Genomic DNA, 19,108 nt, shown 5'->3' on the forward strand with positions numbered 1-19,108 from the left:
CGGCTTCAGTTTTTTTTCCCAACAGTCATGAGACTAGACTTAAGATTTTTTGGCTGATTATTTGTAATGATTCTATTTATTTTCTTAATGTTTGATGCATTTAAAATTAAACATTGTTCATTAATCGATCTTTCAGATTCATTCTGAAGTACTTTTGAATTAAAATAAAACAGAATAAAGGAAATTAAAAATTTCTAATCTGCATAGCGTTACCCCAACCGGCGTAGAAAAACTCACGCATTTGCGTTACCTTAACTGGCGTTGAAAATTCACTCATGCGCATTGTGTTCTGATTGTTGACATGACAACCATTATCAACGGATGATTTAAATTATTTTTAGTTTAGTTGCATGCTTTTGTAATTAAATTGTTTTTATGTTAGTTTTATACTGTTTTGTATATGCTTATAGTTTTAAGTATATCGTTTTTTAAGTAGTTTTTTTTAACATGTTTTCAACCGATTATTTTAAACGATTCGTTTTATTTTCTTAGTGTTTGATGCATTTAAAACTAAACATTGTTAATTAATCGATCTGGTCATGATGAATCTGAGAAAATTTTGTTGTCAAATTCTTGAAATATTACATAAATTAAGAAAGATATTCTTTAGTGCCCATAAAGTTTAAACACTCAGTGACTGTTTTCAGTAATCATATTACAAAAAAGTACTTTGTTTCAGTAAAAAATATTATTATATTAATTGCAGATGAATCCTTTCCACTTTAATTTATAGTATAAATTCTACGGGTGCTAACAGAAAATGAGAGAGATACATATCACGTTCTGACTGAAGGCCTTTATAATATTATGAGTGAATTATATGACTATCAAAATTTGAAGTTTTAAAATATTTTGATGAAGAAGCTATTAAAGTAGGAATTGCATAAATTTATATGCAATAATTTAGCGAACATTAAGATTGGCGAACCGGCTGGTCGCCAAAGGCGGCTAGTATATATTATATATATATATATATATATATATATATATATATATATATATATATATATATATATAGTATGAAATTTTATCGATAAAATTCATTTAAGCCCTATACCCAGGAGAGTAGCATGTAATATTGCAAAGTGACTATGCAAAATTTATTGAGACAGATTACAGCGTTTCTAGCGGCGAAATGAGGAAATTAAAAAAATAACACAAAGAATAAAGATTTTTCAAAAAAGTCCAGTTACAAAAAAATGTGTGGTATACCATAATAAAAACGCAGGAAAAAAATTTCATGGAATCTGTAAAATTGAAACACTGTCTGAAAATGCCGAAGAATGTATTTTTCAATTTAGGACTAACCCTTTTTCAAATCACGAAAAATTCATAATTTTAATCGCAAATATCTTCACCAATTTTATAGATGATTCCATGAAATTTTTTCCTGTGTTTTTATTACGGTAAAGCGTATAGTTTTCTAATGGGATTTATCGGCCGACCTCCTGTATTTTTTAATTATTTTTATAACTTCTTTATTTTGCCCACGCAGGTGCTAGAACCTGTCTCGATAAATTTAGCATAGATATTTTATTATTGTACATGCTACTTTTCTGCCTATACGAGACGCCGTTTTGGATTTTAATATTTTTTACAGATTATCCTACAGAAATAACATTTTCAAAGAACTTTATTAAACTTTATTACTTCTTTTGAAATCAGAAAAGTTCAATTGAATGTATTTATATTTGCACTTATTATAATTTGTTGCTTGTATTATTCTTTAATCCCTACATCCCATCTCCATTCGAACTGATTGACGTAATTTAAACATAAGAATTCATAAAAGTCTATAAATATGAACTTGAGGATTTTATTTCATTGTGAACTTAAGAAATCTAGACCAGTAAATCTTTGTAAATAACAAAAAAAACATTAATAGAGGAACGTAAAAAATGAGTAATTCTTGATGATAAATAAAAAGTATAAAAAAAATTATCAAAAATCTGGAGGTCAAAACAAAAGGCGTAAAACTAGAAATATTTTTTTAAATGTGATAAAGAAATTAAGTCAATCAATACCCATAATAAGAAATCACATTCCTTGAAAATAATAATTAGTTAAGATTGTTATTAAATTCCTATTTCACTCAGAATATAATTTATATAATATATTTGCAATTCGCTCTTTTATGATTTTTTTGGCACCAATTCCATATTTTTGAAGAAGGAGAGAAAGAAAACGTGTGTTATTTTTAGCGCATTAATGTTATTTAATTTAGTAGTTTGTAGTTGTAGATTAGTAGTTATTTTTAGAACAGATCTGATTACAAAAAAATTAAAGGAGATTTGAGCGACTAGTTTAAAATATCGTAACATATTTTAGAATTTGTCTATGCTATTTCATAAAATATATTCTTAACTGCGGTATTAAGCGATATTCAAAATGTTTTTTCTAATATCATTGCAATGCGTATATTTTATATATATAGGTGGTTATCAAAATAATGGAAACACCTGTGAATAAAAGAAACATTTTTGAATGCTCTTCGTAAGCTTTAAAATGTAAGAATAGCCACCAGTTTTTTTATAAATAGCAACGTATATATTTTGTTAGTATGTGTTAACTTTATTGAAGTTCTGTAATTCTTGGAATTTTTTTTCAAAAGCGTATAATGTCGGACCTCTCAGATTTTCAAAGAGGCCAGATTGTGCGAGAGCTGGTGCAAGTGTGACTGAAACATCCCAACTCTTAGGCGTTTCTAGAGGTACGGTGTCTAAAGTCGTGACAGCATACACACAGCGGGGCAAGACAAGCTTGGCAAAGCAAAATAGTGGGTGGAAAGAGAAACTCAGTGAAAGAGGGGTATTGAAGCGGATTGTAATATCTAAAAAGCGAACAACTGCAACAAAAGTGACCGCAGAGCTCAATACCCATCTGGATGCACCAGTGTCAGTGATTACAGTTAGAAGGCACCTTCATAAACGGGACATTTATGGCAGAGCAGCAATTCCCAAGTATTTGTCACAGATGTCAATGGTAAACGACATCTATAATGCTGTCACACTCACAAAACCTGATCGATTGATAAGTGGAAGAATGTAATATAGTCTCACGAATCGTGTTTCATACTTTTCCCTACAACATAACGGGTGCAGTTTGTAGGAAATCTGCACAAGCATATGATCGGGATTGTCTCCTTCCAACTTCCAAGCATGGAAGTAGATCTGTCATGATATGGGCAGCCGTGTCTTGGTTTTCTGCTGGATCAATAGTAACCCTGAAAGGAAGGATCACTGGGAAGAAATATAGAGAAATTTTAGTTGACCAGTCCATCTTATGATGCAAACCTTGTTTCGTGCAAGAGAGGGAATTCTCCAGGATGATAATGCACCTATCCATACAGCGAGACTTGTCCAATCAAAATTTGATGGGCACAAGGATGAAGTTAAACATCAGTCTTAGCCCGCACAGTCACCCGACCTCAATATAATTAAACTGTTATGGTCTATTTTAGAGTGTTCAATACGGAATCGATATCCTCTACCGGCATCTCTCCCAGAACTTTCAGAATATCTCCAGGAATAATGGTAAAATATTCCTCTAAACACTATTTAACACTTGTATGAATCGATTCCTAGGCGAATCCAAGCTATATTACACGCTAAAGGCGGTCCTACACCATACTAATAAAGGATTCTTTATAAATCTAAGGTGTTTTCATTATTTTGATAAACCACTTGTATACATTAATTTTTTAATTGTTGTCATTTTAAATACTAATAACAAAATTTCAATTTTATTTCTAAACAGCTATTGAATTTGTAGTCTGGTTATTCTTGGAAATTCTTGAAACTCTTTTTAATTATTCTTGTTATTCTAAATACTGATATTCAGTTTTATTGTCAAACTACTATTGCATTTATAGTTTGGTTATCCTTCAAAGATGTTTTAGTTATTTAAACATCTATGTCTTCCAATCATTGCACAAGTATAAAAACGTATTTCTTGCCGGTATTGAAAATAGTTAATGTTCCCCCATGACTGAATTGATATGATAATACTCTATACAAATAAGCTGGGGTATATTTCCAAAAAATTGCTAGCCAAATATTGTCAGATATCATCCGCAGAATGAATAAAGAATTATCCTTTTTCTTTCAATCCTCAGTGGTATTCTTTATTTAACTGTATTCACTTAAGCTATATTCATTGTTATTACATGTGTTGAGCCGTACAAGTCTAAATCCTACAACAAAAGTATATTTCCTTAGTGTCCTACTAATATATGTTTCCTTCAAAAATTAATGGTCTATAGTTCTATTGCATACTAAATGATTTTATTAAATATTCAGAATATTTCTGATGCTTTATTTCCAAGTAGTCTTATCCAAACAATGCGTAATCACATTTCATTGAGAAGGATTGTCAGAAATATGCCTTTCTAATGTTTTGTAATACAAATGCAATTTTTAGCGAGCGAAACAGATATGGATATAAATTCGTATATTAATCACACCTATAAATTGTGCACTCTCGTTAAAAAAAGTGAGAAGTTCTTCATTTAGACAGAAATGGAATCTTGGTTTCTTAAGAAACTAAGCAAATTTTGTAATAAATTAATATCAAAATCCATTTCCTTTAGTGTAAGAAACTATTAAACATGAAATGCTAGATCTAATGTGTAAAACATTAATAAAGATTCAAATGTTTAGTTTGAAACATCGTAACGTAATATTTTAGAATTTATTTGTCTATATTACTTTATAAATTATGCTCTTAATTACGATATTGAACGATATTAAAAATGTTTCTTTTAATATCGTTGCAATGCATGTAGTAATAAATGCAATTACCTAAACAGCAAAAAAGTGAATGTTGAAAAGTATTTTTGAAAATCTATTAAAGTCAGAAAAAAAATAACGAAAACAAAACTAATATCGATAAGAAATTCATTAAGTCGTTATATATAAAAAAAATTATATTAAGTTTATCAGGAAGCGGTAAGTTGAGCCTTAAAGGTTCAATAACCAATAAAGATACATTATTCTACACGAACCCACGAACTCGCAATATCAAATCACAGAAAAAAAACCACAAAACAGCACTTGCAATAAACAGCAGTTCTCAAGCAGAAAATTGGTAACTAATAAGCGTATTTGTACAAAGAACTTAGAGAGAACTCGCTCAATTACTTGCTTGAGCTCAACTTAACTGACTCTCATCATTTCTAATAGACTCCATATTGACTTTCAGCTTTGTCTCCGTCTATTTATGGTTTCCTTTACAAGACAAAGAAATCTCTAGAAGAATCACTGGAAATAGAATCATAAAGAAGATATCGCCAAGATTCTCAAATATTCTGGGTCCTTCATTTTTATCACAAAATTCCTTGCCAAATTATCGCCAAGTTTATTGCCAAAGCTGAGATTCTGCAACTTAACATTCTTTCAGCTGCAATTACTATATCTGTAAAAATAGCTTTCTTATCAGGAGACTTAATGCGCCGGGAAACAACGTTAAAAATTTGTGACAATAATAATTCTAGAACCAGCCAAACGGAGCTAAGTAAGAATATCAGAAATATCTTATTCCGATAACATTATAACACAGACAATTTCAATATAAATTTAAATCTTGCAAATCGCTTCATTTCATAACTAAAATGAGAATTTGTGTCACTGATTAAAATTCCCCATGGACATAGTTAAGATTAATATTTATTTCATAATAAACTGGCAACACCTTCAAGAGTGAAGTTAATTGATTGATGCTCAGCTTATTTGGGAAATAATTAACTATTCAATTTTGAAAACCTAAGAGACATTAAAGTGTCTCTTTAGAGAATGAATAAATTAAAGTTTCTAAAGAGAATTCGAATTAATCTACTCCTTTAGAACTTTGTTTAACTAATCATTTAAGTATTCTAATCGCCGTTTAACAAGCAATACTATTTTTCTCAATTTTTTATGCTTAGAATAAGGAAAAAAAATTGAAATTTTTGTCACATTCATGAATACTTTCAGGGATTTTCATTTTACATTTGAATCGGATATGCTAGATTTTCATACCAGATGAGAAAAAATAATCAGAAATACATATTATTACTACAGAATTATTATTCTTTTTACCTTATGAGAAAGTTTGATAATTCTGATAGAAGTTATTGTTTGTTTAGCAACAAAAGTTTCCTACATCAAACCACAGTGGATATTTAATCTCTGGAACGATGGCGACATAGTTCCAGGAATTACTTTTAATTAAAATATTTCCAGAATGCCACAGAATAATTTAGAATACGTATAATGTTCTCGAATCATCAAAAAGTTTTATGATGTTCTAGGCCATTTCTAAATTCGATAATGTTCAAGAATATTCAGAATTTTTTTGGAAATTTTAAATTATTCTAGACACTTCTTTATTGATTAACTTTCCAAATTTATTAATATTCGAAAACATTCTAGAATATTCTTGATATTTTAAATTATCATCGAAGCAGATGTTATGACATTCTTCTTTGCAGGTGTTATATGTCATAAAAAATATATCTTCCACAATCCAAACTATGACTGTCGAAGAAATATTTTCTAAAATACTAGTAAACTCAACAATATATCTTTGATTATCCAAAATATAAAAGTATTTTGGACAAATATACTTTGCGGAGCATTTTAATATTTTGAGTATTTTAAACTTTATTGAGATGAGTTGGTTATAATTGGTATACGGAACATAGTTTAAAATGTCCACAAGAATCAATCATACTTAAATGATTGATGGATTTATTTAATGTTATATATATATTTTTTCATACTTACTTATTTTTGTTTTGTTGTTGTTTTTTTACTTACTCGTATATGTATGCAGTATAGAAAAAGTATAGTATTCGCAAAAAATTCAAACTCGAGATTTTGACATGTGACAACGTTTTAGGCCTCCTTGAGTTAGAAAGACCTATTTTTGGAAAATGTCTAGATAACAAAGATAACATGTCTAGATATAACAAAGATAACCCAAACAGCTTTGAGTTAAACGGTTGAAATTTGTTACACGGTCTTTTGCACCTCATTTGCAGATTTGTGCCAAATTTTGAGTAAAATCTGTTCAGATAAAACCCGTCTGTACGGCTGTTCGAATGCAAGTTGACTCGTTAACTGCAAAACGAAAAGACCTAGATGGATACAATTTTGTACACAGATTTAACATTTATAATGTAGACACCTATAAAATTTGAACCACATTCAACGAGAGGTTGACCGTCTGTCGGTTTGTACTTTCAGAAACATGTAAACAATAATTCAAAAACACAAATACAGGGCGATCAATAAATAACAGGAGGTGTTCGGATTCCTGTAGCGTGTTATGTACTGGACGAAATATAACAGAATTTGGCCACCATACACATTAAAGTATGTGGTTTCGAGTTATCAATAAAAATAAATTAGTACCGAAAAACGCCGATAGGGAAAATCCTGGCGCTGCAAGCGCATAATGTGAGAAAAATGAATTCATAACTGCTAATGGAAACAATAAATAACAACACACCAAACACCAATGAAAAACGTTTATTATAGCAACTTGTAAATTTGACTCAAGGCGATCACCATCCTGATGTTCAATTGCATATGATATACGAGGTTTTCGACGGTGGCTCGCAGCATATCGACATTTATTCGTCTGACATGTAATGCTATTTGTTCTTTTAAAGTAGGAATATCAGGAACAAATTCGTGATACACAATACCTTTCAAGCAGCCCCATAACCAGAAATAGTCCTCGACCTGGTTGCACACCAAGGATTCCTGTTGATTCAAAACTTTCTATCATTCTTCGTAAGTTAGTTATGGTCATCGGTCCTGTACGTAACTGTTTTAACCACCGGTATTCACCAAGAACAGCACTGGCATTTTCATTCCGCTGATAAAACAGCTTGACAAATAAGACACGTTCACGTAGTGACAACGTCATCTACGGCCGAATTCTTGCACAATGACTTAAATTCCAGCAACCCTTCCTTTTATCCTCGATATCGTGTCACATAGTACCCGTACATACAAATTACATAATGAAGTTTCCGATTGCAGCGCCAGAATTTTCACTGTCGTCTTTTTTTGGTACTAATTTTTTCCTTCATAAATCGAAACAGCATACTTTAATGTGTATGGTGACCACATTTTGTCATATTTCGTCCTATACATAACACGCTACAGGGCTCCGAACACCTCCTGTTATTTCTTGATCACCCTGTTTATCAAACTTGGAATGTCATTTTATGGCAATGAGCATAGCCCTGTGCCAAATTTTTGTTTCAATCGACTGAGAAAAACTATCCAAAATACAAATAGGATTTTCGGACACTATTAACCGCATGCCAGGGATAACTCGCCAAATAACTCGCCAAGGATAACATGATAGATTTAATAAAAATTCACTCCAAAAGTTAATATTTCGTAACTATCGTACGTCAGTGCCATGTAAGGCGTTCTCTATCATGATACGTTTATTAGAGAATGCTGGAGAAAGTTCTGAGAGATCACTCTCGCTGGTTATTGTTATCTACTATTTGCATTTTTATTGTTCTTATCTATTATTAATATTTAGCCTATGTATTTGTGTTGTTATATTTTTCTTCTGTATTGCCATTAGAATTCTGTTTTCTTCGGCTGAAAGGGATCTATTTCCATTACAAATATATTCCATAATTTTAATGTTTTAATATTCTCACTCTGTTGCTGCAATTGCAATTAAATATGCACGTCTTTTTATCCAGTTAATATATAATTATTTCCTCAAATATATATTTGAAATGAATCTTCCTATTCTAACGAAGGAGATATTGAACATGAATAAATTGACCTTTAATATATTAATGTGATAAATTTCCTTTTCTTAGGGCGAATCTTTCCGATTGACTATCGACAGTCTGCACGAAGAGCTGAAAGAGATGAATTCAGAGCTCACCTGCAACGAGCCCATCGTATGTAGCAGTGGCCACAATGTTGGCGACCATTCTTCCAACAAGCGTCGTTCCCATGGAGTTCCATCAAGCAAGTCTCAAGTCAACGGTTCTTCCCCTGGCAGCGGCTGCACAGGCAGCTCAAGTGGGACTAGAATACAGGCAGAGATATTAAGGACGCTGCAGTATCTGCTGTACAGGCAGGAACAAGAAGACCACAGGATCAGGGTCATCGATGAATGGAGGCAAATGGCTCTTGTCATCGACCGCATTCTCTTCTGGATATTCTTCGTAGTCACTGTGGTGTCTTCGCTCTCCTTCCTGGTCATCGTACCCTTGCACAGAAGAGGCCTTCAGTTCACATAAAACGCCACAAATTCTGATCTTTATGAAACTAGGAGCAAGGTCATCGCTAATGACCTTGACCAGAGTGAACTTGTATTTTAGAAACGTCCACGCGAAAGTGCTTTAATCTGTCAAACGATCTAATAAACACTTTTCTGGATTCCTTAAAGGATGTATTGCTCTAAAATGTCGTTGAGTAGAATTTCTAATATGGATTTAAAAAATGGTGTATCGCCATGAATTTAGATGCATGTACTGTTTGATTTCAGTTCGTTATTTTAATGCTATAGGTATTATTATGAATGTTAATTAATTTAAATATCTATATTCGTTCTTCATAAAAGAAAATATCGAGTATTTTAACTATGTACAGTTAAGGATACGGTATATATACATATATAAATAGTAGTAGAAACTGTTAGTAGTTGATCTGTAACGTAGAAATAGTTTTCTAATTGAAATTTCTTTATTGTTCTACTTAAAAATGAGGATTAATAAATAATAATTTTGAAATGGATTTATTATTATCTTAGGGAGATTTCCTCGTAAAAGTATAAAAGGAAAAAATCAATGATGTGTAAAACAGATAATATAATAATTTCCTCAATCTTAATATCTTATTTAGAAATATATTCCTATATGCTTTGCGTTTGTATGAAGCGTTTTGAAATTTCAATAAGAAACGTTATATTGTATTTTCAATACTGAAATCGGCAAAAAAATTACCTGTATAATATACCCACCGAAGTCGTTTGAAAACCCGATTTTTCAACTTAAACACCTGTTGTCGAATCAATCGTGCATGTGAAGATAAGAATGATTTAGAATAGAAATTTTTCTTCTGAATTGCGATCGCCAATTTAAATATGTGGGGAAAATCCCAAAAGTGAATATTCGACAAAATTTCGAATTCGATTTTTTTATTATTTTTTTAACAGTTACGATATTTTCTCTTTTTTTACTTCGTATTCGAAAAAGTATCAGATCAGAGAAATAAGAGCATTAACCTTTTGTATAAGTATTTGTTGTTCTATTAATAGATATGGCGAAGAATTAGTCTGAAAATTTCAAAAAAAAAATTCCTCTTTTAGTATTTGTTTCCGAAAAATCAAAAAAGCATAATATTTATAGATGTCATATTATAAAAATTGTCTGAGACACTTTAATTCACTTTTTTTAAATTTTTCTATATTTATTTTTTGAATACTTTGTAGGATCCAAAACCAAAAACATACAGTGCAACATTTAAAAACTTGAAATTCATGAAACTTTTATAAATCTGATATTATATTCACTTATATTTGGCATAATTAATAGAGAATCCAACATTTAGAGAAATTCTAAAATTCTTTCAAAAAGCATGCTGAATTAAATTTTTCTTCATATTATGGTGCTCACAATTAAAATATTTAAATTTTATTCGAATTTTAATTATATTAATTTAAAAATGATGGAATAGGATCTGTCAAACCCAGAACATTACAATGTTTGTTTGTTTCTCCATCTTGTTTTTGGAAGTTTATTTCGAAATAAAATAGGAAAAGAATAAAGAATTGTTTTCTTTGTAACTGCGATAAAGTTGTTTCCTCAAATATTTTCGGTAAATAAAAAAAATCCACATTATAGCGTTACAGTTAAAATTAGAGTTTTTTTTAAAAAAATCATTATTTCAATACAAAGCAATAAACAATAAATAAATATGCTTATAATAACGGCATTTTATGCCCATTTCTAATACTTGCACAAAAAAAACTAAATCAACGAGAGCGAGAGACATTTCGGATAAATATTTGGATACGATGAAAATTTATTGATTTATTTGATGAATGTATAAAAAGAGCAAAAGAGCTTTTTTGAGAGAGAGAATGTATAAAAAGAGCTTCCTTAAAAAAAAAAGCAAATATTTATAATAAAAAAATTAAAGAATTATGATTTTAATCAATATTTTCTTTAATTTCTCCAGAATTTCTAAAAAAAGTGTCCACATTCTTTTATTTCGAACGGGATTAAAATTTATTATATAGAATGAAAAACTCAAATCCGAAAAGCACATCCGAAAGAATATTTGTTCTTACAATTTTATATTAATAAATTTGAAAATAAAATTCTCTTAAAAGCTCTAGAGATATATTCGATAAATCTCTATTAAATAAATTGATAAAAAATCGGATGTTCCAGAATTTATCATATATATATCATTTGAATGGAAATGTTTATTTATCATTTGAATGGAAATGTTTATTTATCATTTGAATGGAAATGTTTATTTATCATTTGAATGGAAATGTTTATTTATCATTTGAATGGAGATGTTTATGATTTGAATGGAAATGTTTAGTTATCATTTGAATGAAAATGTTTATTTATCAGTTGAAGGAAAATGTTTATCATTTAAATGGAAATGTTTATGATTTGATTGGAAATGTTTATTTATCATTTAAATGGAAATATTTATCATTTGAATGGAAATGTTTATTTATCATTTAAATGGAAATGTTTATTTATCATTTAAATGGAAATGTTTATTTATCATTTAAATGGAAATATTTATCATTTGAATGGAAATGTTTATTTATCATTTAAATGGAAATGTTTATTTATCATTTAAATGGAAATGTTTATTTATCATTTAAACGGAAATGTTTATTTATCATTTAAATGGAAATGTTTATTTATCATTTGAATGGAAATGTTTATTTATCATTTAAATGGAAATATTTATTTATCATTTGAATGGAAATGTTTATTTATCATTTAAATGGAAATATTTATTTATCATTTGAATGGAAATGTTTATTTATCATTTAAATGGAAATATTTATCATTTGAATGGAAATATTTATTTATCATTTTTAATGGAAATATTAAATTAAAATTAGAATAATTTTATGTTTAATTTGTATGTCTTTCAAATTACCTTGTCATAATTATAACAAAATAAGGCTACAAATACCTTGCCTACCTTCCGTAATATTTAAAGATAACCAACCATATTTTAGAAACCTGAAGGAAACAAGGATATTACTGATCTTATAAAAGACCGGGAAAAACAATGGCACTGTTAGAAAACGCTTGAAATGTTGTTGATGATTTTAATTAAAATTTTGCTACATCGCTAAAAGAGCTACTATCTACATCTAAATCGCCTACAGTAGTAATTAATTCGGTCCTTCACTGTTTTCGCAAGGAACTAGAGTAATTTTCCTGCTATCGCCTACAGAAGTAATTCGCCTATCGTTGCTTTTACAATGGAATTGTTTCAGGAAACGAAAGAGGGCTGTAGGTTTTTTGTTAAAGAGTTTGAACGTGTTTCAGAACTGATACATGCCTTGAGACACCAAGTTTTAAATCTTAAGGTTAAATTAGCTAAATTTATCATACTGAACCGTTATTGATTATTCCAAAATATCATATCTTATCTTTTTTTAACGTTTAAGAAAGTTATAATTAACGCCAGAGGTAAAACTGTCTCAGAAAGTTAGTGACATTAATCCGATAATTAAAGGCAAATTGTATTTTTGAGATTATTTATAATTTTAACAATATTATCAGCTTTATCATGCTCCAGCACAATGTTATTTCAGGTAAATAATCGATGACATCTGTAAAATTAACATCAAATAATTAGAAATGTATCATCTTAAGTTTTCAACGAATCAGATCCATTAAGAAACTAGATGATTAGAGAAAACGAAGGCTTGATTTCATATATTACTAGCCGCCTTTGGCAACCAGCTTGTTCTCCTAGAATATTAAATTTCCTGGCTGTTAAATCATTAATATATAATGCATTTATATAAAATTTCAACTTATTTAAAAACATTTTAAAATATGATCAATCCATCAGAAAAATCGTGTAAATTAAATAGCGAAATATTTTGTTGTAATATCAACCACTTTCTATGAGTTAAGATGGAACACACAAAACTAGAATTAACGTATAATAAATTATATCTTCAGCTTGTTCATTTTTATCGAACTAAAAAATAACTACAAATTATATAGTAATGGAAAGGACGGATAAAATTTTTTTTAATATTTATGCCTGATAATGTTCAGGTAAATACAGTTAATAAATGATACTTTGATAAGGTTTGAAAATCGGTAAGAGGATTTTTTCTGTTTCCATAGCAACCATTTGTTGTTTTGAATTTCAGCAAATTGAAGCTTTATTCCATGCATATTAAAAGGTTTAAATCAATGTAGGAATTTGTTTAAATCAACCAAAATTACTATATTTAGATAGATATTTGATGAAATACAACAAAAAAACTAATTATAAACATATCCATAAAGGAAACAATTCATTCTAAATCAATAATTCAAAGTAATCTCTAGATTAGATTTTAGCATATTATTTCTTTTCATTTAGGTTAAAAATGACTATTTGGATGTTTTTGTCTTCAAAATTTCCTACTTTACATGGTAAGATGTTTCTTCCTAAATCACTTCATTACAAAATATTCTTAATCTGGTGATAATTTCATAGAAGTTTATTAATCAAAAGAAATTCCATAACATCAATTCAAAATAATAGATGGCCTGGTTCTAATATTTTATACAAGACTTAATTTCATTTCCACTTCAAAAATAAACCTAATTGGAGTATCGTAAAAAAATATGAAATATAGTTTAAAAACACAAACAATGCGATTCTCAAAGTGAAAATTATTTACTTTATGAATATTGTTTATTCTTTTAATAACGTTTTGGAAACACCATGTAAGTTGTGCTAATATAACTTTTTTTAGTTATAAAACTTTTAGTAAATAGCTTTTCAAAAAGTAAATTTATGTATTCTTTCAAATAAAATATTACTATTAATAACTGATGTTCTTAAATGGTATATTATGCTATTCAAAATCATTTTACAGTTTTAGATTTCTTTAGCTTTATCTGCTTAGTCATTTCAGATCTATTATAAACTCAAGCATTTGCATTTTAGTTTGAGATTAGAACTGTTGGAGCAATTATTTTACTTGAAATGCTACAATGCAATTTTTGTGATCAAGTGTATTGATTTTAATACTTCTATGATGTTAGTTCAAAATAAAGTCTTATTCTTTTGATACTTTGTTCTTGTTGACTGGAAACTGAATAAACACAATTCACTGATTTTTTTCTATAATTTAAAATCAAATACTGCTATGTATATCTATTATATATTTCTATATTAAATGCAACATACTCTAATAAGGATCAATTTTTTAAGAATTAATAAACTAAATTCACACATTCTTTTCCATAATTTAAAACCAAAGAATGCTGTGTTCATCTATTGTATTTTTCTGTATTAAATGCAACACTCTAATAAAAATCAATTTTTTCAGAATTAATAAACCAAATTCACACGTTCTTTTCTATAATTTAAAACCAAAGAATGCTGTTCATCTATTGTATATCTCTATATTAAATGCAACATACACTAACAAAGATGAATTTTTTAAGAATAAATAAACCCAATTCGCAAACTCTTTTTCGCAATTTAAAACCAAAGAATGCTGTGTTTATCTATTATATATCTCTATATTAAATACAACATACTCTAGTAAGGATTAATTTTTAAGAATAAATAAACCAACCACACTCTTTTCTATGATTTTAAAATCAAAAATTGCTATGTATGCCGATGTATATCTCTATATTAAATACATCATACTCTAATAAGAATTAATTTTTCAAGTATTCTTGAGGAAAATCCATTGTAATAAATAAAAAAAGCATATGCAGATACATACATAAAATTCTACATAAGATACAATATTTTATGTTTGCATTTGCGTTCCTTGTTTTATAATATATAAGAATTTATGTTTGTATTTGAATTCCCTGTTTCATAATATATAAGAATTTATGTTTGTATTTGCCTTCCCTGTTTCATAATATATAATATTTTATGTTTGTATTTGCCTTCCCTCTTTCATAAGGTATAGGATTTTATAACTGTATTTACTTACACAATTGTATCAAATAGTGAATCTTAGAAAGCAAATCACTCAAATAATAAGAATCGTCTGGTAAATTAGTTGATGTTATAAAAAGAATAGTGGAAACACTGTGAAGATAATGTTGAGTAGGCTTAAAACAATTGCATATTGTGTAATGTACAATCTGTCTCCATGCGGTTTGTACATAAAAGTACAAGTTTCCAATCCAAAAAAAGTGAGATATGCGGACACATAATGTTTTATGAATTCATTTCGCTCTTTCCTATATTTTTTTTTCACTAACCAAAGGTTTTTCTCTTTAGGTTATGTTTTAAAATACTTCCTTTTTTTATTTTTATTTTTCGTGCTGATCTTAGTACGTCACGAATATTTCTTTATTCCTTAAAAACTATTATAGTCAAAGAAAGAATTTAAAGAAAAGATTTTAAAATGCAATATTCCATTAGTATATATTTTCTTATTTCCATTCTTATTACGCCTTATTTTGTTTTAATCATGCCGTTTTGTTTTGAAGCGCATTGTTTTTATTGCTAAAATCTCTTTCCTTAAGTCTTTTTGTTTCTTATATTCAAATCAGCTTCCTACTACCATACATTTTTATATGCATTTCCTATCTTAGTATTCCCTCAGGTAACCACTGTTTTTCGTGAGGCTTTCATGTTATTAACAAAGAGAAAGAAAAAAATATATTTCATATATGCAATTTGTAATTTTAAAAAATAAACATTTTAATACGATTATTAGAGCTTATTTACGAATCTTCAAGAAAAATTCGTAAGAAAATTTGTGAAAAAAGTTATATGTTAATATAATTAATGAATAATTTACGATGCAGCGTTATTTTATTATTTATTTCGGTCTTCGGATTAAAAAAAAACGTTTGCTAATGTAAAAATTAAAAAAAAAAAAATGGTATTACTAATTTGTATTTTAAAAAAACTCAAAACGAAAATAAGTATTTATTGCATTATCTTAAAGTTAAATCAGTATCGTTGCAATATTTTATAGCATCGTAAAACTTATTTTTAACAAAATTTAATTTTGGTTATGCTTTTTATTAATGTAAAAAAAAACTTTTAATGCAGTTTTTACAGCAAATATCTCAATTATAAAAGAATAAATATTTGTTTTCAAAAGGCAACATCATCTATTACATGAATTATTAAATCTTCTAGAATGGAAATTCCCTAAATGGAATCTAACCCTGGAATTGGAATTATGCTTTGTTTATTACTGCAAAAAACGTTTCAACCGAGTCTTGAAAGCAAATTTTCCAGTTATAATATAATACTTGTTTTCAAACGGCATCATCATCCATTATATGTATTATTAAGTTTTCTTCAACAGAAATTCTCTAAATGGAATCTAACCCTTGAATTGGAATTACGCATTGTTTATTACTGCAAAAAAACGTTTCAACCGAGTCTTGAGAGTAAATTTTCCAGTTATAATATAATACTTGTTTTCAAACGGCATCATCATCCATTATATGTATTATTAAGTTTTCTTGAACAGAAATTCTCTAAATGGAATCTAATCCTTGAATTGGAATTACGCATTGTTTATTACTGCAAAAAAACGTTTTAACCGAGTCTTGAGAGTAAATATTCCAGTTATAATATAATACTTGTTTTCAAACGGCATCATCATCCATTATATGTATTATTAAGTTTTCTTGAACAGAAATTCTCTAAATGGAATCTAACCCTTGAATTGGAATTACGCATTGTTTATTACTGCAAAAAAACGTTTTAACCGAGTCTTGAGAGTAAATATTCCAGTTATAATATAATACTTGTTTTCAAACGGCATCATCATCCATTATATGTATTATTAAGTTTTCTTGAACAGAAATTCTCTAAATGGAATCTAACCCTTGAATTGGAATTACGCATTGTTTATTACTGCAAAAAAACGTTTTAACCGAGTCTTGAGAGTAAATATTCCAGTTATAATATAATACTTGTTTTCAAACGGCATCATCATCCATTATATGTATTATTAAGTTTTCTTGAACAGAAATTCTCTAAATGGAATCTAACCCTTGAATTGGAATTACGCATTGTTTATTACTGCAAAAAAACGTTTTAACCGAGTCTTGAGAGTAAATATTCCAGTTATAATATAATACTTGTTTTCAAACGGCATCATCATCCATTATATGTATTATTAAGTTTTCTTGAACAGAAATTCTCTAAATGGAATCTAACCCTTGAATTGGAATTACGCATTGTTTATTACTGCAAAAAAACGTTTCAACCGAGTCTTGAGAGTAAATTTTCCAGTTATAATATAATACTTGTTTTCAAACGGCATCATCATCCATTATATGTATTATTAAGTTTTCTTGAACAGAAATTCTCTAAATGGAATCTAACACTTGAATAGGAATTACGCATTGTTTATTACTGCAAAAAAACGTTTCAACCGAGTCTTGAGAGTAAATATTCCAGTTATAATATAATACTGGTATTCAAACGGCATCATCATCCATTATATGTATTATTAAGTTTTCTTGAACAGAAATTCTTTAAATGGAATCTAACCCTTGAATTGGAATTACGCATTGTTTATTACTGCAAAAAAACGTTTTAACCGAGTCTTGAGAGTAAATATTCCAGTTATAATATAATACTTGTTTTCAAACGGCATCATCATCCATTATATGTATTATTAAGTTTTCTTGAACAGAAATTCTCTAAATGGAATCTAACCCTTGAATTGGAATTACGCATTGTTTATTACTGCAAAAAAACGTTTTAACCGAGTCTTGAGAGTAAATATTCCAGTTATAATATAATACTTGTTTTCAAACGGCATCATCATCCATTATATGTATTATTAAGTTTTCTTGAACAGAAATTCTCTAAATGGAATCTAACCCTTGAATTGGAATTACGCATTGTTTATTACTGCAAAAAAACGTTTTAACCGAGTCTTGAGAGTAAATATTCTAGTTATAATATAATACTGGTATTCAAACGGCATCATCATCCATTATATGTATTATTAAGTGTTCTTGAACAGAAATTCTCTAAATGGAATCTAACCCTTGAATTGGAATTACGCATTGTTTATTACTGCAAAAAAACGTTTTAACCGAGTCTTGAGAGTAAATATTCCAGTTATAATATAATACTTGTTTTCAAACGGCATCATCATCCATTATATGTATTATTAAGTTTTCTTGAACAGAAATTCTCTAAATGGAATCTAACCCTTGAATTGGAATTACGCATTGTTTATTACTGCAAAAAAACGTTTTAACCGAGTCTTGAGAGTAAATATTCCAGTTATAATATAATACTTGTTTTCAAACGGCATCATCATCCATTATATGTATTATTAAATCTTCTAGAACGGAAATTCCCTTAACGGAATCTAACCCTAGAATTGGAATTACACTTTGTTTATTACTTCAAAAAAAACATTTTAACCAAGTTTTGTAAGTAAATATTCCAATTATAAAAGAATATTTGTTTTCAAACGGCAACATCATCCATTATACGTATTATTAAGTTTTCGAGAATGGAAATTCCCTGAATGGAATTTTACCTTAGAATAGAAATTTCGATAAAATTCTATTCAATATTCTACTCCAACACAGATTAAATCGTTGAACGAAGCGGAAAAATCTTCACAACGAGCTGCTTTTATTTACAGATCTTGAGACGAGGATCTGGCCTTATCCATATAAATTCTGCTTTCTGTAGTTCAACAAACCTTACGAGTCAAACTGATTTAACATATGGTTCAAATTAAATAAAAGAAAGTTCAGTATCTCAAGAGTCATCAAGAAAAGTTTTTGATAGCAGATAGATTTAACATTTAACAGTTACCTCATCAGCATACCTCTCAATTGCACCTCCGGTATGATGGACTGTTTTATCTATATATTTAAAGCTAATCGCCTCCG

At 28.6% G+C, this 19,108-nt stretch overlaps 1 protein-coding gene across 1 annotated transcript in view; it reads left to right on the plus strand.

The window, feature by feature from the left end:
• The window catches only part of LOC129966920 (neuronal acetylcholine receptor subunit alpha-10-like), a 640,729-nt gene extending 631,464 nt beyond the window's left edge, over positions 1-9,265 (plus strand). Inside the window, exon 8 of the mRNA XM_056081538.1 lies at positions 8,837-9,265. Coding sequence (XP_055937513.1) covers positions 8,837-9,265 — 429 coding nt within the window. The remainder of the gene's footprint in view (positions 1-8,836) is intronic.
• Positions 9,266-19,108: the final 9,843 nt, after the last annotated feature.

The sequence above is a fragment of the Argiope bruennichi genome, chromosome 4, assembly GCF_947563725.1.
Source record: "Argiope bruennichi chromosome 4, qqArgBrue1.1, whole genome shotgun sequence".
Lineage (NCBI taxonomy): Eukaryota > Metazoa > Arthropoda > Arachnida > Araneae > Araneidae > Argiope > Argiope bruennichi.